Source organism: Miscanthus floridulus, chromosome 10, assembly GCF_019320115.1.
Source record: "Miscanthus floridulus cultivar M001 chromosome 10, ASM1932011v1, whole genome shotgun sequence".
Lineage (NCBI taxonomy): Eukaryota > Viridiplantae > Streptophyta > Magnoliopsida > Poales > Poaceae > Miscanthus > Miscanthus floridulus.
In genome coordinates this window covers 117,411,678-117,435,613 of record NC_089589.1, presented here as the reverse complement: position 1 = coordinate 117,435,613, position 23,936 = coordinate 117,411,678, and the positions used below count along the sequence as shown (strand labels likewise).

The window sequence follows — 23,936 nt, the reverse complement described above, 5'->3', positions numbered from 1 at the left end:
CTCCATGAGTCTATTGTACTCTTCAAAGGACTCAGTAGCAGCCTCTCTTGAGGGGGGCCCTACTAATCAGTCGGTGGTACCATAAAGCTCGTCATATAGATCCTGTAGCTCTTTGTTTTTTATCTTGGTGATGGTGTACTCTGACTTATATGGACTTCCAGTGTAGACTATCTATATACATTTAGAAACTCAGTATTAAATATTTTACACACAGGATCAAATGTAAGAATAAAAGGACCCATAAATAGATAGACCACAAATAATTTTACATAAGGTTGATCTTGTTTGAAATTATCATGAACAAGATAAATATTGCATCTCCATTTTGTTGAACAACTAAACAATCTAGCAGTGGATATCTCTAATACTCCATTCCTTAAAAATACTGAAATAAGAAAAAAAATTAAGGAATAAAAAAACATTCATGAAGTTTAGCTTTCTAGCATTTACATATATGAATCTGTTCTCAAAGAATTTCAATGTGCTAATTTAATTTGCAGCCAGCGTCAAAATGAATATGTACATTCAAAGGGACAAAATAAACGATTAAGTTCCGGTGTACGCTATCTATATACATTTAGACACTCAGTTAAATATTTTACACACAGGATCAAATGTAAAAATAAAAGGCGGAAAGAAGTGAACCGATGAATAAGTCTCTGTGTGGGGCTACAGCTAGGACTAGCATCTAGGACAGCATCTATGACTAACATCTAGGACTAACATCTAGGACAGCATCTAGGACAGCACCTAGGATTAGCATCTTGGCATATGCTTGCATCTTGACATATGCTTGGCTGGCTAGCGGCCTATAAATATGTATCCCCAACCCCTCAGGTTGGCATGGCATTTGTGTGAGAAATAAATCAGAAAATTACCACAACTCCTAGTATCATCCTCTCTCGATGAGAGTAAGAATTCTGCTACTACCAAGAGTAAGAATTCAGTGACTAACAACTGGTATCAAAGCCGTACTATCCTGTAGCCTGAGCATCTCCTGCTCATCTCCTTTCACAGCCGCGCAACAGCCCCAGCTGGGAGCAGTAGTAGCTCCGGCCGCTCCTGCTCACTCCTCTCCCTCTGCGCAACTCGTCTAAAGCAGCCCTCTCCCCACGCAGCAGCCCCCCCGGTAGCGCGTCATGTCCGCAGGGCAGTCTCAGCGCTAGGTCGCCTTGAGCACACGGCGTCGGCAGGAGGCCGAACTTGCCGCGGCAGAGGAACGCGAGCGAGCGGCGGTAGAGACCGCTGCGACGGCGACAAGGGCGTTGAGGCTGGCAGCAGCCAGAGCGGAGGTGGATGCAGCGCGTGCGGCGGCAGCAGAGGTCGAGGCTCTGCGCGGTAACATCAGCAGCTCTGTTTCTGCTGATGACAGCGCCGACGCGGACCTCGAGTTGCTGGGGATGGAGGCAGCATGAGCGCGGGCGGCGCAGTGGGTAGCCGCGCACGCCCACGAGTGCGGCGGCAACCCAGACAGGCGCGGACGTGCCGACGGCGCTCCTAGAGGAGGCGCGCACGGTGGTGGCGCTCCTGGAGGAGGCGCGCACGGCAACCCTGGCGGACGGGTCGATGGAGAGCGCGGCCTTCACAGGTAGCGTAGCTCTCTCTCCCCGGATCGGTATCGTGGTTACCACGGGCTCCAGGCTGTTGTTAGGGACGTCGACCCTGACGGTGGATGGCCTACCCTCACTAAGACCAACTACGTCGAGTGGGCTGCGGTGATGAGGGTACAGCTCCAGGTGCGGCACATGTGGGAGGTAGTCCGATACGGCGACGTCGACTACGACTAGGATCGACGGGCGCTGGATGCCCTCATCGCTGCAGTCCCGTCCGAGATGTAGTTCTCGCTTACCAATAAGTGGACTGCCAAGGAGGCTTGGGATGCCATTGCTGCGGCACGCATCGGCAGCGACCACGCCCGTAAGTCCACACTACAGGCACTTCACAAGGAGTGAGAGAACCTGGCCTTCAAGCCAGGTGAGGACGTTGATGACTTTGCTCTCCGTCTCAACACTCTGTTGCAGAAGATGGTGCAGTTCGGCGATGACACCTATGGCGAGGAGAGAGTTGTTGAAAAGCTCTTCCGCTGTGTCCTCAAGAAGTACAAGCAGATGGCTCGCTCGATCGAGTCCCTGCTGGATCTCTCCACGATGTTGATCAAGGAGGCGATAGGTCGCCTCAAGGTCGTCGACAGCGATGAGCCACAGTCTCTCACGGGGCCCATCACCACTGGTGGGAAGCTCCTTCTCACTCGGGAGCAGTGGGTTGCCTGCCAATGTGACCGAAAGAAGGGGGAGCCTTCTTCTGCGATGGGCGGCCGCAAGCGTGGCAAGCTACGCAAGGTGCACAGAGATGCCTAGGCCGGGGCGTGAGGACGTGCCGAGGGTGATGCCCGTGGAGGCGCCCAGGGCGGCGCCACCGGAAAGCACAAACCGGCACAAGACGACACCTGTCGCAACTGCGGCCAGCTTAGCTATTGGGCCAAGGACTGTCAACAGCCACGACGCGGCCAGGCCCACATCGCACAGGCGGAGGAGGAGGAGCCGGCTCTGTTCATGGCACATGCAAGCATCGAGCTACCTCTAGCGGCATCGGCCATAGCAGCTCTCCTCCACCTTGATGAGCCAAAAGCACACGCCCTCCTTGGCGATGGCTCCAGCAACGACAAGACTGACGGGTGGTGCCTCGACATCGGCACCACCCATCACATGACTGATCGATGAGAGTTCTTCCCCGAGCTTGACTCTAGCGTCTGAGGCTCCGTCAAGTTTGGGGATGCCTTCAGCATGGAGATCAAGGGCGTCGGCTCTGTCATCTTCACCGTCGTGTCTGGTGAGCACAGGCTGCTCACCGGAGTCTACTACATCCCCACATTTAGGAACTCCATCATCAGCTTGGGATAGCTAGATGAGAATGGTTCGCATGTGGTGGTAGAGGATGGAGTCATGAGGATTTGGGATCACCGTCGCCGCCTTCTTGCCAAGGTATCCAGAAGCACAAATCGACTCTACATCCTTAATGTGCAGGTGGCACAACCTCGCTACTTGTCGGGATGACGAGGCGTGGCAGTGGCACGAGTGCTTCGGGCACCTTCACTTCGAGGCCCTGAAGCGGCTCAGTGCCACGGATGTGGTGCGAGGCCTGTCGTGCCTCGACCATGTGGAGCAGCTCTGCAACGTCTGCGTGTTGACAAAGCAGAGGCGACTCCCCTTTCCCTAGCGGGCAAGCTTTCGAGCCAAGGAGAGGCTCGAGCTTGTGCACGGGGACTTGTGTGGCCCGATGACACCAACCACACCGGGAGGACGATGCTACTTCCTGCTGCTCATCGATGACCTCTCCCGCTACATGTGGATGATGGTCCTCGGCAGCAAGGGAGAGGCTGTGGATGCCATCAGGCGCTCGTAGGCTGCTGCGGAGGCGGAGTGCGGCTGCAAGCTGCGCGTGCTGCGCACCGACAACAGTAGTTGAATTCGCGTCGTACTGCGCTGATGAGGGCATTCAACGCCACTACTCTACGCCGTATAGCCCGCAGCAGAACAGCGTCGTCGAGCGGCGCAACCAGACGATTGTGGGGATGGCTTGGGCCCTTCTCAAGCAGAGGGGGATGTCGGTTGTCTTCTGGGGAGAGGCAGTGGTATCGACCGTCTACATCCTCAACTGCTCGCCTACCAAGGCACTCAACGGTAGGATGCCGTACGAGGCTTGGCATGGGCGCAAGCCGGTGGTCTCCATCTTGCGGGTCTTCGGCTACCTCGCGTTCGTCAAAGAGCTTGGCCACATCAGCAAGCTCGACGATAGGACCACTCCAAGAGTGTTCATTGGCTACGCGGAGGTCTCGAAGGCCTACCGCATCCTCGACCCGAAGACACAGCGTGTGCGCATGGCGCGCGATGTTGTGTTCGACGAAGGGCGAGGATGGGCATGGGACAAGGCGGTGGACGATGGCTCGGCTCCGACATACGACGACTTCACTGTCGAGTATGTCCACTTTGAGGGAGCTAGGGGAGTAGGCAGCTCTTCTTCGATGAGCACGTCTACCCCAGTCCCTGAGCCTCCACCGACCCTAGCGCCTGCTACTCCGACAGCACCACGCTCTCCAGCCAGGACCTCGGCTGCGATGAGTTCTTCGCCGGCTCCACCACAATCAGCACTGCCACGCACTCCAGCACCGACAGGCACCTCTCTGGGCACGTCTACTCCAACACTAGCTCATGTTGAGCACAACCCGGTTGAGCTCGCTACTCTGCTCTCTCACAACGAGGAGCGCATCGACGTGTCCCACGATGGCGAGCCGTTATGGTACCATACGATGGAGAACCTTCTCGGTGACCAGCCGGTGCTGGGACTGGTGCCTCATGACCTGGAGGCGCAGTTGCACCTTGCGTGTGACGACGGTGAGCCTCGGTCGTTTGCAGAGGCCGAGAGACACACGGCATGGCGCGCCGCGATGCAATTAGAGATGGATGCGGTTGAGAAGAACCGCACCTGGGAGCTTGCTGACCTTCCTCATGGTCACCGCGCGATCACCCTTAAGTGGGTGTACAAGCTGAAGAGGGATGAAGCCGGCGCCATCGTCAAGCACAAGGCTCGCTTGGTGGCACGAGGTTTCGTGCAGTAGGAGGGGGTCGACTTCGATGACGCCTTTGCTCCCATGGCATGGATGGAGTCCGTACGACTCCTCCTTGCGCTAGCTGCCCAGGAGGGCTAGCATGTTCATCACATGGATGTCAAGTCGGTGTTCCTTAATGACAACTTGAAGGAGGAGGTCTACGTGCACCAACCGCTAGGATTTGCGATCCCCGGCAAGGAGGGCAAGGTGCTCTGCCTACGCAAGGCCCTCTATGGCTTGCGGCAGGCACCGAGGGCATGGAATGCCAAGTTGGATTCCACGCTAAAGGGGATGGGCTTCGAGCAAAGCCCATACAAGGCGGCCATCTACCGACGGGGTAGTGGAGGAAATGCTCTGCTGTTGGGTGTCTACGTCGATGACTTGGTGATCATCGGCACCAAGGATGCGGAGGTGGCGGCATTCAAGGAAGAAATGAAGGCCACCTTCCAAATGAGTGACCTAGGGCCTCTCTCCTTCTACCTGGGAATTGAGGTGCACCAGGATGACTCCGGGATCACGCTTTGACAGACCGCCTATGCCAAGCGCGTCGTTGAGCTAGCTAGGCTCACCGACTGCAACCCAGCTCTCACTCCGATGGAGGAGAGGCTAAAGCTGAGCTGCGACAGCACAACGGAGGAGGTGGACGCTATGCAGTACCGGCGTCTTGTGGGGAGCCTTCGCTACCTCACCCACACATGACCGGACTTGCATTCTCCGTCGGCTACGTTAGTCGGTTCATGCAACGATCGATGACGAAGCACCAGCAGGCTGTGAAGAGGATCATCCGCTATGTTGCTGGGACTCTCGACCACGGCCTCTACTACCCTAGGTGCTCTAGGGCAGCACACTTCGTCGGGTACAGCGACAATGACCACGCCAGTGACATCGACACCAGCAAGAGCATGAGTGGGATCCTTTTCCTCCTCGGCAAGTGCCTCGTTAGCTGACAGTCGGTCAAGCAGCAGGTGGTGGCCCTGTCCAGCTGTGAGGCCGAGTACATAGCAGCCTCCACCGCTTCGGCTCAAGCGCTCTGGCTCGCTCGACTGCTTGGTGATCTTCTCGGTAGAGACACTAGAGCAGTGGAGCTCAGGATGGATAGCAAGTCCGCTCTAGCCCTAGCAAAGAACCCCGTTTTTCATGAACGGAGTAAGCACATCCGGGTGAGGTACCACTTCATCAGATGCTGTTTGGAGGAAGGGAGCATCAAGGCAAGCTACATCAACACCAAGGACCAGCTTACGAACCTGCTTACCAAGCCTCTTGGGAGGATCAAGTTCCTTGAGCTCTGCTCCAGGACCGGGATGGTTCAACTTTCCCACAAGACGACACACAAGACTTAGGAGGAGAATGATGGATAAGTCTCTGTGTGGGGCTGCAGCTAGGACTAGCATCTATGACTAGCATCTAGGACAACATCTAGGACTAGCATCTAGGACTAGCATCTTGGCTTATGCTTGGCATTTTGGCATATGCTTGGCATCTTGGCATATGCTTGGCTGGCTAGCAGCCTATAAATATGTATCCCCAACCCCTCAGGTTGGCATAGTATTTGTGTGAGAAATAAACCAGAAAATTGTTCCAACTCCTAGTATCATCCTCTCTTGATGAGAGTAAGAATTCTGCTACTACCAAGAGTAAGAATTCAGCGACTAACATGAACAACGTACCTTTTTCTCCACAATTGTTCTGTGTGGATTTTTTTTGCGACCACTTGCCCCCGACTTCCTGTCCAACCTGCAACATACATACGGTAGAGTTCTATCAAATGGAGAAAAGTGTGATAGAGAATGGCTTGTGTATAGCAAAGAACTTGACATAGTATTCTGTTTTTGCTGTAAATTATTAAAAAAAGGGCTTCTGAGAGGCCAACTAGCAAATGCGGGCTTCAATGACTGGGCTCATCTTGGCCATAGACTTAAAGAGCATGAAATTAGTAGGGAACATGTCACAAATATGGCTGCATGGTATGACTTGCGTCTCAGGTTCCAGAATAATCAAACAATTGAATGTTGCTCAGCGAGAACTAGAAAAAGAAAGAGAGCATTGGAGAAAAGTTTTGCTCAGGATTATTTTGATTGTTAAATTTCTTGCATAACATAATATAGCATTTCGGGGCAGTAATAGCAGGTTGTACCAAGATCACAATGGCAATTTCTTAGGACTTGTTCAAATGTTGGCTGAATTTGACCCAGTTATCAAAGAGCATGTTGATCACATCACCAATGATAAAATCCGTGATCATTATCTTGGTCCTTCCATCTAATGAGTTAATAAATTTGCTAGCTGCTGCAATCAGGTCCGCAATCATTGCAAAGGTAAAAGAAGCAAAGTATTTCTAAGTTTTACTTGACTGTACTCCTGATGCAAGCCACCAAGAACAGATTTCTTTGATAATAAGGTATGTTGAAAAAACTTCTGGTTGCATTGAAGAATCATTCTTAGGCTTTTTGGAAGTGAATGATACCACTGGTCAGGGATTGTTTGATGCTATACTAGAGGAATTAAAGAATCTTGACCTTGATGTAGACAATGTTAGAGGACAGGTATATGATAATGGGTCCAATATGAAAGGAAAACATCAAGGGGTACAAAAGAAACTTTTGGATATAAACCCAAGAGCATTTTATTCTACTTGTGGTTGTCATAGTCTTACACTGTGATATGGCAAAGTCTTGTCGTAAAGCTACAGAATTTTTTAGAGTTATCCAGCGTATCTATACAACATTTGCTAATTCTACCAAGAGGTGGCAAATTCTTAAAGATAACATATCAGGACTTACTCTCAAGTCATTGTCATCTACTCGTTGGGAGACTCGTGTTGATAGTGTCAAGGCTATAAGGTTTTAGATCCCAGAAATAAGAGAGGCTTTACTACAAGTGGCTAAAAGTGATAATGATCCTGTTACGGCGCCTAGACTTGCTACGGAGGAAGTAGGGAGGCGAGCTCACTGGCCGGGGCCTGGAGATCCGGCGGCGAGCGGGCGCCGTGCTCGGCGCTGAACAGAGACGGCTCGGGGCTGGGAGCCCAAGGGAGATTAGATCTCAAACCCAGGCTTATCCATTCATTAGGGAATGTGTGTGCTATATAAGCAGCTTACAAACAAACTTTCCTAAATTCTCTCCTTGCCAACAACTGAACGGAAACAAAGCAAATCGACTTGATCAACTAACTGGACCGACTGACCCGGCACCTGGAGCCGTGGTGACCGTGCCCTGGGCGCTGTGCCGCTCGGCAAGCCTCCTCGGTGATCAGCTCTAGCCACTATTGTGATCCCGCATGTGGTACTGTTTTCCCACCATAACATCTCTCCCCCCCTTCGGGAACAGCTCATCCTCGAGCTGAAGCGAGGGGTAGGCAGCGCGGAACGCGTCGATCGTCTCCCATGTGGCCTCTGCTGCCGGCATGCCAGCCCACTGCACCAAGATGTGCCAAGCTCCACGACGTAGGCTGGAACGGAGGACGCGCTCGGGCTATTGCAGAGAGCATCCAAGCTGTAGTGGAGGTAGTGTCGGAGTAGTTGCCGGAGGAGTGCCGATGAAGGGCTTGAGGACGCCGACATGGAAGACGTTGTGGATCCAGGCGTTCGCCGGTAGTTGTAGACGATTGGCCACTGACCTGATACGTTCCAATACTTGAAAAGGGCCGGCGTATTTGGGTCCAAGCTTCTTGCGGGTGGCCGGAAGCAGGGACTGAGTCGTGCGGTTGAGCAGACGAAGCCAGACCCAATCCCCGACGGTGAACTCCACAGCACGGTGATTAGCATCGTAATGCTTGCGTGCATATTGCTGCGCCTACAGGAGACGGTCACGGACTTCCGCGAGGAATGCGTCGCGTCGGGTGAGCAGATCATCGATGGCTTCAGTGTGAGCCGAGCCCTGCTCATACGGTAGCAGGGACAGAGGGGTCCTGTCATAGACAACCTGGAACAGCGATGTGCGTAGGGCAGAGTGAAATGAGGAGTTGTAGCAGAACTCCGCCTAGGGCAACCAGTCAAGCCATTCGCGAGGACAGTCGCCGGTGATGCAGCGGAGGTACATGGCGATCACTTTGTTCACCACTTCGGACTGGCCGTCAGTCTGGGGATGGAAGGCAGAGCTCATGCGCAACTGTACCCCGGAAAGCCAAAACAAGTCCCGCCACACACGACCTGTGAAGACGGGGTCGCGGTCGGTGACGATCGACTCCGAAAAACCGTGGAGTCGAACGATGTCGTCAAAAAACGCGTGAGCGACGGATGCTGTCGTGTACAGGTGTCCCAGCGGAATGAAGTGCGTGTACTTGGAGAACCTGTCCACCATGGTGAGCAGCACACTCTTACCATGTACCTTCGAAAGTGCCTCAATAAAATCCATCGAGATGTCGGCCCACACCCACGACGGCACTGGCAATGGCTGGAGAAGACCGGCCAGGTGTAGTGCCTCGATCTTATTGCGTTGGCAGGTGTAGCAGGCCCGTACGTAGTCGTGGACGACCCGACGATCATGTTCGACGGAGAAATCAGCACGGAGGCACTGGAGGGTCTTTTGAATGCCCTCATGCCCCACCATGTGGGCGAGCTGGAGGATGTCGGACAACAGCGGAGATGCCTCGGGCATGAACACGCGTCCCTGGTGGAGAATGAGACCGTTGCGGACACGCCACGCCTCCACGCGATCACCGTTGGCAGCGACGTCCCTCAGTGCGCTGAGTTTAGGGGACGCCATGATTTCTTGGCGCAGCTCGTCGAAGAGGTGGAAGGATGGGCTGGAGAGCGCCGCGAGCGATGCGGATTCCAGACCGCGGGCTGCACCCTCCCGGCTGGAAGCTACGGCTTCCTGGTAGGCCATAGTGTCGCCATCACGACGGGACAGAGCGTCAACGACCATGTTCAGCCGTCCCGGTCAGTATTCCACCCTGAAATCAAAGCCAAACAATTTGCTAATCCCGTGGTGCTGGGGTATCATGGAGAGGCGCTGGTCAAGCATGAACTTGAGCGCGTAATGATCTGTGCGCACGATGAATGCGCGCCCCCACAAGTACGGCCGCCAGTGGCGCACTGCCTAAACCAGGCCAATGAGCTCACGCTCGTAGGCGGTGACTTTCATGTGCCACGCCATGAAGGGCCAGCTGAAGAACGCCAGTGGCCCTTCTCCCTGGTGCAAGACGGCACCGAAGCCAGACCCTGATGCGTCGCAATCCACGATGAAGACCGTGGTGGCCTCCTCTGTCCATCGGAACCCGTCCCTCTTGAGCAGCAACATCAGCGGGGCGGCGATGGCACCGAAATTCTTGATAAACCGGCGGTAGTATCCGGCGAGATCGAGGAAGCCGCACAGTCCACGCGCAGAACGCGGCAGCGGCCAGGTGGTGACTGCTTCCACCTTGTCGCTGTCCATGGCCACGCCATTGGCCGAAATCACATGGCCCAAGTACTAGACCAACGAGGCTGCAGACGCGCACTTAGAACGCTTGACGTGGAGGTAGTGCGCACGCAGGACGTCGAGGACGACGCGAAGATGTTGGAGGTGTTTGGTCCAGGACGAGCTATAGATCAAAATGTCATCGAAGAAGACGAGCACACACCGGCGAAGGAACGGCTGCAGGACAAAATTCATTAGCGCTTGGAACGTGGCCGGAGCGTTGGATAGGCCGAATGGCATGACCAAGAACTCGAAGTGGCCATGGTGGGTGCGGAACGCCATCTTGGCCACATCGTTGGGGTGGACATGGACTTGGTGATAGCCCGAGCGGAGGTCAAGTTTGGTGAAGAAGCGTGCCCCGCGAAGCTCGTCTAAAAGCTCCTCGACAACCGGAATCGGAAACTTGTCCTTCACTGTGGTGGAGTTGAGGCCGCGGTAGTCCACACAGAAGTGCCATGACGCGTCCTGCTTCTTGACTAGCAGCACCGGTGCTGAGAACGGCGATGTACTTGGGCGTATGATGCCCTGTTGGAGCATGTCGGCGCACTGCTTCTCCAGTTCATCCTTCTGGAGGTGAGGGTACCGATAGGGCCGCACCGCCACCAGTTCTGTGTTGGCCTTGAGGTCGATGCGGTGGTCGCACGGGCGTGCCGGGGGTAGGCCGGCCGGAGAGGCGAAGACGTCATCGTACGTGCTCAGTAGCCGGTCCAGCAGTACCGGTTCGAGGCCACGCGCCGCGTGGACGCACGCGGCATGGAGTCGGCCCGTCATAGGAGTGTTGGTGCGGGTGGAACCAAGCCCCTTCCAAAGGACTCGCTGGCCGTGGTGCACGAAGGACATGCATAGGTCGTCGAAATCCTAGAGGATGGGACCCAGTGCGCGCAGCCAAGAGACGCCGAGCACCATTTCGTGGTAGTCCAGGGGGATGGCGAAGCAGTCCACCATGAAGAACTCCTCGCCGATCCGCAAGGCGACGTTGCGAGCGAAGCCCTGGCACGCGACGCGGTCGCCATTCGCCACGGTGACGTGCGCGCCGTGGCTGTCCCGGAAGCAGAGGCCAGCGCGATAGGCGGCGGGAAGGCTGATGAAATTGTGCGTTGAACCGGAGTCCAGGAGCGCCCTGAACTCGTGGGCACCGATCTAGACGCGGAGTTGCATAGTGTCCTCCGTTCGAATTCCTGTGATCGCCGAGAGGGAGATCAGGGGCTCCTCGGGGTCGAAGGCCAACTGGGTTGTTGCCGCGGTGGCCGGCACGGTGTCGACCTCTTTGGGTTCCTCAACGATGTAGTTCTTCGCCTCGAGGAAGAACAGGCGGGCACACTTGTGACCGCGCACATAGGGCTCGTCACAATTATAGCAGAGGCCTTGCTTGCGGCGCTCTGCCATCTCGTCCGGCGATAGTCGCTTGAAGGTGCGCGGGACCGTTGTGGTCGCTGATGATGATGATGACGAGGCCGCAGCACCCTGGGCTGACGCTGGTGCCGGTAGCTCCTGCTGCCCCCAGTATAGCGGCGCGGTGCACGACCCGGCGGCGCAGGCAGGGCAAGGAGAGCCGGAGCGTTGTGCCTTTCGTATGCACGCGCCAGCCGCATGGCGCGCTGGAGGTCCTGTGGGTCATGCAACTCGACGTCGACGCGGATGTGGTCTGGCAGTCCGCCGGTGAATAGTTGTGCCTTCTGAAGTGGCGAGAGGTGGCCCGTGTGCGCCGCACGAGCCTGGAACGCGTCCATGTATGCGTCCACCGTGGAGGTGAATGGTAGCCTCGCCAGGTCGGCCAAGTGGTTGGTGCTGAGCGGAGGTCCGAAGCGCTGCTAGCATAGGCCCCGGAACTCCTCCCACGTGTTTTCCCACCATAACAGATCCATTGGCAAGTAGTGAAGCTAAATCATTGGCAAAAAATGACCTTGGTGGCTTTGAATTTTTAGTGTTCAAGTATTATATGGTATGAGATATTATCTGCAATTAATTTGATTAGCAAGCAACCACAATAAAAAGATATGCTTATTGGTATTGCAATTGAATCTGTACAAGGGCTGATTTCCTTTTTCAAAAAGTACAGAGAAACTGGATTTTCAAAAGCATTAGAAGCTGCAAAAGAAATTGCACTAGAGATGGATATTCATCCAGAGTTCCGCAAAAGGCGAAAAATCAAAAGAAAAAGACAATTTGATGATGCATCTACTGAGTCACAGTCTGCAGAGGTGTTATTCAGGATTGATTATTTTATACCTATTGTTGATCAAGCTATATCTTCACTTACCAGAAGATTTGAGCAGTATCAAGAGTATGAAAAAACTTTTGGTTTCTTGTTTACCTCAGATAGACTGTGGTCCTTGGATGACACGAGTTTGATGGCTGCTTGTGTTAATATTGAGAATGCACTGAAGAGTGGAGAACAGAAAGATATTGATGGGAATGAATTGTTTGAGGAGTTAATTTTCATACAGGATTTACTCAAGGAATCAATGGGTCCTCTTGATATTTTGAAGTTTTTGAAAGAGCGCCCCTTTTATCCTAATGCTATTATTGCATACAGAATTTTGTTAACCATTCCTGTGACTGTTGCGTCTGCAGAAATAAGCTTCTAAACTGAAGTTGTTCAAGTCTTACTTGCGTTCAACTATGACACAAGAAAGACTCAACGGGCTAGCGACGATTGCACTTGAAAATGATATCTTGGAGAAGATTAATTATGAAGATATAATTGAGGATTTAATTTCAAGAAACACTAGACGGATGATGCTTTTTAGTAGAATATGAGGTCAGTACTATGTTGACTTGTTTAGCATTAATTATTTGATAGATTGCTAAACACTATATGAAATCACATATATTGGAGTTATATTATTAAGTCAAAGTATATGCCTTGTTTTATTAGACATGATTTTATATATTTTAGGGCCTATTTCGCTCACGGGCCTCCAATTCCTAGAGACGGCCCTGCTGCATATAGCTAAACTCCTACTTAACAATGTTTTCAAGCTTCATGGCCTACCCAAGTCAATGCTCAATGGTCGTGATCGCATTTTCATCAGACATGTGTGGAACCAGGACAGGCGGGTGTAGACGGGAACCTACAGCATGCCTGCTGCAGAACCACGTCAAGACTCAGTAGCATCTTGTGCATGATGTTTCTATGTGTTGGTGGACCCATGTGGTCAGTGTCTGCTGCAGCTAGGTTAACGTATCGTGGAAGACAAGCAAACTATGAATGAACCAGTAAAAGTTAATCGGGCAAAAGGAGGGTCCTCCTCCCCTGCTAGCGTACTCTGCTTCCTTCTCGTCTATCTCACGTCGCCGGCGATCCGTCGGTGGCCATGGGTGTGAAACGGAGGTACCTAGGCTCAGCATGCAGGGTGGCATGGTCAATGACTGTAGACAAGATAATGGCAGTGGCCCAACGTGCTCGGCGATTGGAAGGATGCCTGGGAGAGAATGATGCAAGTGGGGGGGCGACACGGATGGGGGGCGACACGGATAGATCGAGAGCAGATGGAAAGTTGAAGGCTAGTTGGGGGCTACGCGCATGAAAAGGCAGGTGAAATTTGTTATTTACCCTGCAAATCTGATGCAGGCCTCAACAACAAGCTTTGGAAAGCGCTGATATGTCGTATTCAATTCCATGGAGGTTCAAAACAGACCACTTCAGGATTTCAATTCAGAATTGAGAGGGGGTCAGGACTATCTATACCTGTTCCCCATCAGCGCGTGGGCGATAAATATGAGCTTTAGTTGCTTTCTGGGAGGGATAAATATGAGCTTTTGTTGGTTGAAGAACCTGTAATGATTACGATGTTTCACTGTTAACTGCTATAAACCCCTCAGGGTGCTGGGGATGTTTTATTCCCTGGAACACTATGGAAAAAGATAATTCATTGGATGATTTCTTGGTCTGTAGATTGTGCAGGAGCTCTCAGTTTTAATTTACTTTAGGGCTGCTGATCAATCAACCTGCATACTCGTATGTAGGAACCAATATATACAGCAGAAGTTAGTTTCATAGTTTGTATAGACAGTTGTTTTCGTCCAATAGCGTGAATTGTGGATTGTGTTAACAGCAATCTTTTGTGATATATAAAGCCTAATGGTATATATAAATAAAGAAAATGGATCCCAACAAGGAAACATGTATATCATTGTCTTGTGCAAACATAAGTTGTGCCCTTGGACTCTGATGTCACATTTCAGGTAACACCATGCGTGAGCTCTATTCCGTGCTAACAGGTGAACTAGAGTTGTAAGGTGTGAGCCCTAGAGGTGTTGGTGTGCAAGAGAGGAGAGCTACTCTGTTTTGGCTACCAATGAACATGAACTGAATGTCTGAATACATAACTGGTCGGAGGTGGACATGATGTCTTGTCTCTACCCTGAGCCCCCAACTCTTGTTCCTCGGGATTCCCCAATTCTTTCCAAATTCCCTCCTGCTATCGTTCTATCCAGTTCGTGATCATGGTTCATAACAGATACCCTTGACCTTATCATGGTTCAGGATTTGCAAAGCACTGATATGTTGTATTTAATCGAGGAAATTACCTATTTGGCACCGAAACAAATCAGTCTTTCGTATTTAGTACTAAAAAATTTTAACTTTCTTATTTAGCGCCAAGTTGAAATTTTCTTCCATATATGACACTGCCGTCTACTTTCACTAGCGACTATGTTAAGTGGCTTGTAAAATGACAAAAATGCTCTTGTTTGTAACAGTACTCCACAAGTTTATCAGATAAGAAAATCATAAAACCGACTCAACCCATAAAAAATTCTGTTTGTATGGTAATCGCGGGTTAGACGGGCTCGTTAATAGACGAGGGCGTGGTTGTCGAGCAGGGACACGTACGCGGTGGCAAGAGCGCAGAAACATGGCAAGCGCGCGTGCCTCACACCTCTGCTGCGCCACAGCCAGCCACCAGCCGCCAACAAGGTCCGAGGCTCTAGGCACATAGCGGTGATGCAATCATTGTGGCTAACCATCTGAGATGGAAGCTGAGAAGGGGCTCCGGAAAGGACATATGAGAGACTGAGAGAGGAGCAACTAAAAAAATCATCAAATTTTGTCAAGTTGCCATGTAAAGAAGCTAAGACAACTGGAAAATTCATCGAATCTGATTAATTTTGCTCATGGAGTCTGTACGACAAAAGACATTAAGGCAGAAGATTGAAGCGAGGTGCGCAAGATCATGTAAAGCTAGTAGATTTGAACGTGGCGCTAGGACAATCCGGCGCCGCCACACCATGCGAAGTGGCAGTGTCGTGCAGAAGAGAGGAGGAACACGATGTCGTGCAGCAGCGCACCAATGCCTGGCGAGTTGCGACCGCATGGCCTTGGCGCACCCAAATCTCCCTCTCCTTCGTGGTCTGTGCGCCAGGAGCCGTGACTGCCGGCTGGCGAGGCTGCCACGCCGTGTGCTGGCCGGAGGGGCCGCGCTGCCTCCGCCATGCAGCTGGCTGGCCGGAGCACAGGCCCGCGAGCCCGCCCCGCTGCCGCTAGGAGCCGCGACAACGGCCTGGCTCCGACGGGTGAGGCCGCCCCACCAGAGGACGCGTGTAGCTGGTGCTAGGCGCCACCGGCCACGGGATCATCTGCTCCATCTTTCTCTCCTCGCGGAAGCGCTCGGCCGCACAACACGAGGAAGAAGGTCGCTGGATCGGGCCATCGGGGGCTCGGGCACATTGGATGCGGAGGGGTATGTTGGACACAGGGAGATAAAACTGACAAGGTCAAATCAGTCAACTAACCGATGGACTGTAAAAATTGACGGCAGTGCTATTTACGAAAGAAAATTTCAACTTGGTGCTAGATAAGGAAATTCAAATTTTTGAGTGCGAAATATGAAAGACTAATTTGTTTTAGCGCCAAATAGAGAATTCTCTTTATTCAATTCGGGAGAATCGGGAGGGGTCAGGAACCTGTACCTCATCGGCGCATGGGCCGTGGGCACGGGCGACATCGCTGCGTGGGCCGTGGGGACGGGCGACATCGCCGCGTGGGCCGTAGGGACGGGCGGCGACAGGGTTTTGGCCGCCTCCGCGGGCTCCTCCTCCCGCCCAGCGGTCCGCCATCTGCACTCGCCCCCAGTGTTGTGCGCTGGCGGCGTGGGCAGCGCGGATTTGGGAATTGGAGTCTCGGGGTAACACGGTAATTTTTTATTCTATATTTTTTTGTAAAGAGCGATGGGGCTTTTCCGAATTTCCCCTAGGCCCAGCAGACCAAAATGCCACGCCTCGTGCCGCATACACCTGCTTTCTTTCTTTTTTTTCCCTTCCGGGGCGCATACCTGTGTTGAGAAGCCTGTTTGGAAATGTACACAAAGTTTTCTCGTACTTTGTTTATAAAAAAATACATACATAATACCGTTCAAGGTTGTTACAAAAAAAGTAGTATATAGTTGTACACCTGACAAACAAATCGAATTCAAGGGTAAAATAAATAAATTTGAACTGACCGGTGTACAACTCGAATGTGATACAAGATGCGCACCCAATAACCAACGAATCACACCAACTGAACTTGCAAACTTCTTTTTTGGTGGGAGAAAAAAGAAAGTTAAGATATATTCCTTCATAAGTGCTCTTCTAGGATCCTTAAGGAGATTAATGACCCTCATCGGCTGGACTAACCACAGCACAACTACTGATTAGTAATCTGATAACACCATTAGCTACTGAGGGTAATTCGCAGGAAAGTGAGAACAATGCTGACGAATCACCCAATAAGTAACAAGACACTACATATATGTCAAATAAAATTGGAGTTGCAATAAAAGATGGAAGCAAACATCAATAGGGCACCACAGCATGTCCCTATGCTTAATGAGAACATGTAACAACATCTGAAAAAGACTGAGCCAAAGCATTGACACTGAACCTACAGTTGAAATATACACAAACATACTGCAGTAAAAAAATTTGACATACAGGGGCATGATCAGAAAGTCCAGGTACGATACCTGGCAGACTAACAAATTTTGACATACAGGGGCATGGTCAGAAAGTCCAGGTACGATACCTGGCAAACTAATTAGAAACAACATACAAACATGTGACAAACAAACCAAAGCATCATTTCAGTGTTAATGATAAATCTAATGGGACATGACCAAATTAACTGCCAAAACCGACCAAACATTGCGATTTTTCAACCACTTTGCTGTGCAACTTCAAGGTCATGGCAATGTAGTAGTGGAGAAGTTATAAGCAAACTCTTTGCAGCATAGCATAATCACATTGTAACACACACATAAGAGTTCTAACTTAAATAAATATTATATAATCCACGCCATGGCATCCAACAGGCACTTAACTTAATACAAGCGTCATTCATTGATTGACTAAGACCCTGCTAACTGCAAGCATATTGTCGGGTTCATAGACCCGGGGTCTCGAAGGGGCCCGCTTCCCAGCAAAAACTCGGCCCAGCAGATGACGTTGCGACAACGCGCGCCTCTTGGGCCGGCCCAGATACGTAACGATAGGCCGGAAGAGCGATCCAGTCTCCGACCGGAAGGCCCGGCCAAGGAGGGGACGACGCTCGCTTCCGATTCCGACCCGCTTTTCCGACCGGGAATACGTCGAACCTCTGCTTACGGCTCTTCTCCGACCGACACGGTCAGAGCCGACTAGGAGCGACCGGCCGGGGACGCCCGCTCAGTGAGGACCCAAGAAATCAGGTGGAACAGATAAGGTAGGACGCTCAAGTCAACCGCAATACCAAGGACCGTACCCTGCACACCTGTATGACAGTAATGTCAGATCATGCTAGAAGGGTACTTTGGCTTATAGTGTTGTGGGCGCCGTCCTTTGCCATGCCAGGCAAACACGATAAAGTCTGACACATGCGTCTAACATAAAACAGTATTGTAGGCGTTGACGACCGTCTTGTACCTGACATTGTGGGCAACAAGACTTAGTGGCACACGTGCTCTCTCTCTCTTCTAAACTTGTAAGGTCATCTCCTTCACCTATAAAAGGGGATACGCTATCTCCCAACAGAGTATTAATTCCGACTCTCTCTCTGCTAAGCTTTAGACATTCTGAGAACTCGAACAGCTCCATAGCTGTAGAACTCTAAAGCTACACAGAGCATACATTCTAATACTTAGCGCACGTTGGAGCTCCCGTCAGAACCCGACCGGACCTTCGACACCCTCCTTATTTTTCATTTGTTTGTAACCCCACAGCAAACTTCGAGCACCTATGCTCAGGAATAAAGTCACCGATCGACTAGAACTGGACGTAGAGCACGTTGCCTAAAGCAGTATAAATCATGTGTCCTTGAGTGCTAGACCACATCCGATAACAACGTACGGTAAAACTATAAATATTTATTTTTTGGTCACTTTTCGCACAGACACATATAGATAGATAAAACATGTGCACTTAATTAAATAAGTTAAACTATGAGCCTCATTGCTTCCAGAGCACCTCTACTTCACTTCATCATCTTCTTCCGCTTCACCCTCATCAGAATCGCTCACATCCTCTAGTAGTACAGTTCATCCTCTTCTTCGTCTTCGTCTTCGTCTTCACTCTCATCGGAGCCTTCACCCTCATCTGAATCGCTCTCGTCACCACCTTGGTACTTCTTTTCAGAGAGGATGAGGGATTTAATTTTTTCTTCGATTGCTGGCCATTCTCGGTCGATCACTGCCTGCACCTCGGCCCTGCGCTTGGCGCTCGCCACGTCGAGTTCGACGTAGCCCTTCTTCTCCAGCTCGCTGCGCACCCACTCCTGCGTCCTGGGGAGCCCCTCTTCCATCTCGAAGAACGCCTTGGCCAGGCGGTAGAGCCTCCTCTTGTCCTCGTCCGCCTCCTCGCCCGGCTGCGGCGTCAGGTCCGGATTGCTGCGCTTCAGGACAGCTAGGCGGGCTGGGGGCTTCATCGGCTTCAAAGCCAGGATACAGCGGATGTCCGCCTTTGATAGCTGCCGGAACTTCTGTTCTCCTGGCGCCAACATAGCCGCCGCCGCCGCCTCCTCCACATCGTTGGCCTTCCTTCGGGTGGCGCGCGGAAGTGGCATCCGACAAGACGCCGGATCCTTCGCCGCCTTCCTCTTGGTGGAGGACCCCTTCGACGAACCGTGAGGTCCGGTGGCCGGCGCTTCCTTCTTCGCCTTCCTCTTGGTGGGGTACCTCTTCAACGGGCCCTGTGGTCCCGTCGCCGCCGCCGCGCTCTTGGCGGTGCCCTGGCTCAGCGAACCTTCCCCGCCTGCCATCGGCGGCCGATTGGAACCTTCTCGCCGGGAAACCTCGAAGCTTACAGCGATTGGAAGTGAGATCTCGCAACCCTAGCTGTCGATGGCTTGGCTGAAGGATGCGGCGGCGGGGTGGTCTGGATCTATATGGGAGGAGGCGAACCCTACCTCCCTGATCAGGTCGGATTCGGGGAGAGAGACGAAGTCGGAATCGAACGGAAAATGGAGGCTGCCATCGTCGGTCCAGCCCGAGTCGACTCCACTCCCCCGCGCCAGTTGGGCCGGGCCGAACGTGGGACGTAACGAAAAAGGCTTCCAGCTTCATTTAACACATTCTTGTTTGCCTCTCCAAAAAAAAAAAAAACGCATTCTTGTTTGACGAATTTTAATGGAACACATTCTTGTTTGACGAATTTTAACATAGTGTCTGAAGATATCATTAAAATCCGTCAAACAAGGATGTAACAATGCCATCGCCTTTTGTTTCACGGTAAGAAACATTTATATTTTAACATTTTTCTAAAACACATTTAAAATTAATTAGAATATTTTGAAAAAAAATTCTATCTTTCTAGAACTAGATCCAAATTTTGGAAACTCCAAGACATATTTTCAAGAGCTCTAAATTTTTTGCTTATATATATCGTATCACAATATATCTTTAGGATTTTCATTGCAACTTTCAAAATCTTAAAGAAATTTATGGTGGTTCTATAAACCTTACTAGGTATTTATCAGATTTCTTTTTAACTATACAAATGGAAAATGGTGAAATCATCTTAAAACCGTTTCTAATCCGACAGATAGGTAATTTAAATAGTTTGGAGAGGTGAGGAATAAGATACCTGATTATAGAGTTTGATGAGAAAAATTAGACCATAAAAAGTTTTTTATCTCTTTCATTTGTATAAACCAATCGATATTAAGGATTAGATTTGACGTGTGACGACCACTCAAGGTAACGACATGCCGACACCAAGTTATGCCAAGAATCTAGTTGTTGAGGTCCACAACTGTGGCTCTTCTAGTGCCAAAACTTGACGACACGCTATGACTCGAAAAAAAAGTCTTCCTGACATCCTCAACTATTGCGTGAATCTGATTTGTCCTCTCAATTAAAAAAATAGATTTGTTGACCTTCGCAACTCTTAAAACGTCTGATTTACCTCTGCGAATGGTTTTAAAAGCGGTTGTGGCTGATGTGCACCATGTCGTGGCGCCACGTTAGAAGAGGGAGCTAAATCAGACTTTAGCAATAATTTAGGGAGGTCAATTGTGCTTTTATAAAAAGTGTAGAAACATTTTTTTGAAAAACGTCCATTTTCTAGAACAAATATGCATAGGATGCAGACCAAATAGGATTTAATACTAAAATATGATTTAATATTAGAATTATTTAAAATTAGGCCAAATAGGAAACATAGGATGCAGACCAAGAAAAATCCTTGCAGACCGCTGGCATGAATCACCACACAGCACCCCCCAAAATAACTAAAAAAACGTTTTCTTGACAGAAATGCCTACCTTAAGCATCAAAATATGCACCGGAAATTCTAGATAAAAAAAATAGTTCAAGCTCTGATTGCACATTAACAACATGGATCATCCGATTTGACTTTCTAGTAGCACCGTCTTCTTCTGGGCACATTACGATGATGATGTATGTGGACTCATTAGACCATCATCACAAACCTACGCAGACTGTTTCCTCATTTGTCATTGTTGCAGTAGACCTACGCAGGAGGTGCAGGGAGAGGCGGTGGAGGCGGCGTGCAGCCGAGGACTCCTCCCCCACGGTGGATTCACCGGCGTGGGTCGCCATGGGCGCGCCGCGGAGGTGCTCGACGAAATCGTGGGGGTGGAGGAGTGCGCGCGAAGGGAAGGAGGGGAAGTGGTGAGGTTACGGTAAAGACAGTTTGGCTTTAATAATGGAGTCTCGGTGGGCGTCGCAAGGGTGGGTCCCTGGAAGTTTTGTGATTTTTGTTTATGACCTTATGTTGTGTTTGGATGGTAGTTTGCAATTATGGTTTAGTCCTCATTTGGGGTGCTCGATGCAAATGTGTATTTGTTGGAGGGTGGTTTAGGGGATTTGAATATAGATACTAGGAGTCAGGACGGTGAAGGCAACGACGACGGGATATGGAGGTGACGTGTCAGCGCATGGACGGTGATGTGGAGTGGAGATAAGGCTCGGTCGATGAGTTGGCGTCCGACCCTAATGACATGTGGGACCAAACAAGTCGTGGTACATCTTGGGTCCACACGCTAGTGACACAAGGGGCTGAGTGCGTATTGTTTCGGTGCGTCTTCTTGGTTTTTGTTGTTCGTTGCGGTGGAGAAAGGAATCAAACGTGTGGGGTTTCAATCCAGATTCTCTGACTTTGTGAACAAAAGTCACAGGTGACTTTCTTGGTGCCGGATGCCATCCATTTAGAATCCAACGGTGGGTGCCCATCTCAGTTCTCCCACTGCAGGCCTGTCCAGCCCAAACGTCAAAGCAGCCCAACTAAAGCTCACTTCGTGGACAGAAGACATGCAGTTTTCAGAGTTTCAGTATACAGTCATTTTAGTGCAGAACTAAAATAGAATTCACTTAAATATTTTTAACAGTTCCATGCTAATAATTAACTTCCATCAATAGTCACCACTACAGCATATAAATGCGTACAGTTAGCCAGAGAACTATCAAGGCTAAAAGAACCAAAATAATCTCCATTCAAGCAATCCATTAGCACACGGGTGCTCAACAATCATCCCAAAAGACGAATATGTTCCATATGTGATAGCAGCTACTAAATCAAAGATTAAAAAAAGATCTTGAACGGCCGGGTTAGAGAATTCAGTACGACCCTGCAAAGGCAAATGAGCAGTTAGAAAAGAGAAGAGAAATATTGGCACTAGCTCTTCAAAATCTAAGAGGAGCAACAATAAAAGTAGCATTATCAGTCTGTGAAGCTTGTGAAAGCAAAGGAATTCTGGTCCTGATGGGTTTGACCTTTTTGGACTTTTGATTGATGAGATTTTGCGTGCACACCTTCCAATGTCCAGATGAGGATGGTGACGCGCGAACTTCCCCCGTCCCATGCGGTCTTTCCATGCTCCCCTCTTCTAGGTCTCCCTCCAAAAACATAAACATACTTAGTTTATCTTAAGTCAACCTATTTTAATAAATTTGATAAAAAAAATTAGACATCATTTGGGAAGGCTTCGTCATCCTAGTCCTAGTAAAAGTGGCTTCTCCCCACTGGGGCTTCGCCTTTGAAATCGTATTTGAGCCGGTGTATGACAGGGCTTCACTCGAGAAGCAAGAAAAGATAGAACCAAGGGTGTTTGGCACTGCTCCGCTCCCTTTTTTCTAGCTCTGCTCAACGAAGTCCACCATGGAGCAGCTCTGCCGTGGAGTTTGTAGAGCAAGTGGTACTGTTTGGCACGCAGCTCTGCTCTAGCTCCAGGAATGGGTTGTTTTCATGCAAATGGTCCATTATGCCCCTGATTGAAATTGCACTTGATATTTTCCGACAAAAATAGAAAACAAATGATAGAACATTAACAGAGGCCATAATTCAAATACAAATAATTGTCCCATAAATTGTAAATGATAGAAAATTAATAAACAAAGGTCATAATTCGAATACAAATAATATTCCCTATGTAAGCACAACGACTACGAATCGAAGTGTTCCAATAATTCTAGCCCCAAGCAAGAGAGAGAGCGGTGGCCAACTCATCACATAATTTATCCATAGTAGGAGCGTTAGGTTCTGTAGTAGACCTATTTGATGGCGCTACATATTTGTGATACATGGCCACCAGGACCAGTGCCTTGGCTGCCGATGCCCTAGCCATCAGGGGCTGGGCCGCCGGTGCCACTAGTGTCGGGCCGGTGCTTGACCACTAGCCGGCCGAGGCAGGAGAGGGCCAGGCATGGCCACTAGGAGCCATTGCCCCCACGCCATAGGAGCCCTGTTGTCGCGACGGGCCATACGGGGCCAGCGGCGTCGTCACGGCATAGCCTGCCGCCAGCGACTACGCGCCATACAAGGCTGACGGCGGCACGACTTGAGGGGGCAGTAGAGGCCGACTCTAGGTGCCATCGGTGTCGAGGAAGAACGACCGGAGATCGTGAACATGTGCTGCCCAAACACAAGGTCGTCCGGAATATGTCCGTTGCCGAGGTACTCCGAGCCATCCATGGGAGTGGCGGCCTAGCCCTGAAGAGGAGATTGGAGACGCTAGGGTTAGAGGAGAGGGGCGGCGCTGAGGAAGAGGAGAGGGGCGGCGCGCAGGGGAAGGGTCGCGTCGCATCGCTTTCACGGACGTCGGGGAGGGGAAGCGATTAGGGGAAGGTAAGCCGTGATTAATGAGTGGCAAGGTGAGTAATTATCCCACAACTCCATGTGAGAGTTCGAAACTCCAAAACCTGGAGTACCCCTCGAGGTCCTCCAAAGAAAAAGTAGAGTTGGCCTCTAGCTCCACCTTTTTTGTGGAACAGAGTTCGTGGAGCTGGGGGTGTTTGGCAACACGGAGCTAGTGCAGAGCTAGAAAAACTGGAGCGGAGCAGTCCCAACACTCCCTTAATAGTATCAATATTACCAACTAGAAAAGTAAACCATAGCGTCTTCTCCCCACCGGGGCTTCTCCTGTAAAGCCGTTTTTGAGCAGTGTTTGACAGATCGAAGCCAGAAAAGCCAGAGCTAAACAAACCTTAATAGTATCAGCAACATTTACCAACTAGAAATG

General features: G+C 50.7%; 2 protein-coding genes across 2 annotated transcripts; one reads left to right on the top strand and one right to left on the bottom strand.

The window, feature by feature from the left end:
• Window positions 1–9,646: 9,646 nt before the first annotated feature.
• LOC136489396 (uncharacterized mitochondrial protein AtMg00860-like) lies at window positions 9,647–9,982 on the bottom strand. Its single transcript, XM_066486044.1, has one exon. It carries the CDS (start codon window positions 9,980–9,982, stop codon window positions 9,647–9,649), a length of 336 nt encoding a protein of 111 aa, XP_066342141.1.
• A 2,021-nt stretch (window positions 9,983–12,003) lies between these two features.
• On the top strand, window positions 12,004–12,594 carry LOC136489395 (uncharacterized). Its single transcript, XM_066486042.1, has one exon. The coding sequence runs from the start codon at window positions 12,004–12,006 to the stop codon at window positions 12,592–12,594; it is 591 nt and encodes a 196-aa protein (XP_066342139.1).
• Window positions 12,595–23,936: the final 11,342 nt, after the last annotated feature.

Excerpts from the sequence above, each read along its gene's own strand:
- LOC136489396 (XM_066486044.1), bottom strand. The coding sequence starts at position 9,982 with ATGGACAGCGACAAGGTGGAAGCAGTCACCACCTGGCCGCTGCCGCGT.
- LOC136489395 (XM_066486042.1), top strand. The coding sequence starts at position 12,004 with ATGCTTATTGGTATTGCAATTGAATCTGTACAAGGGCTGATTTCCTTT.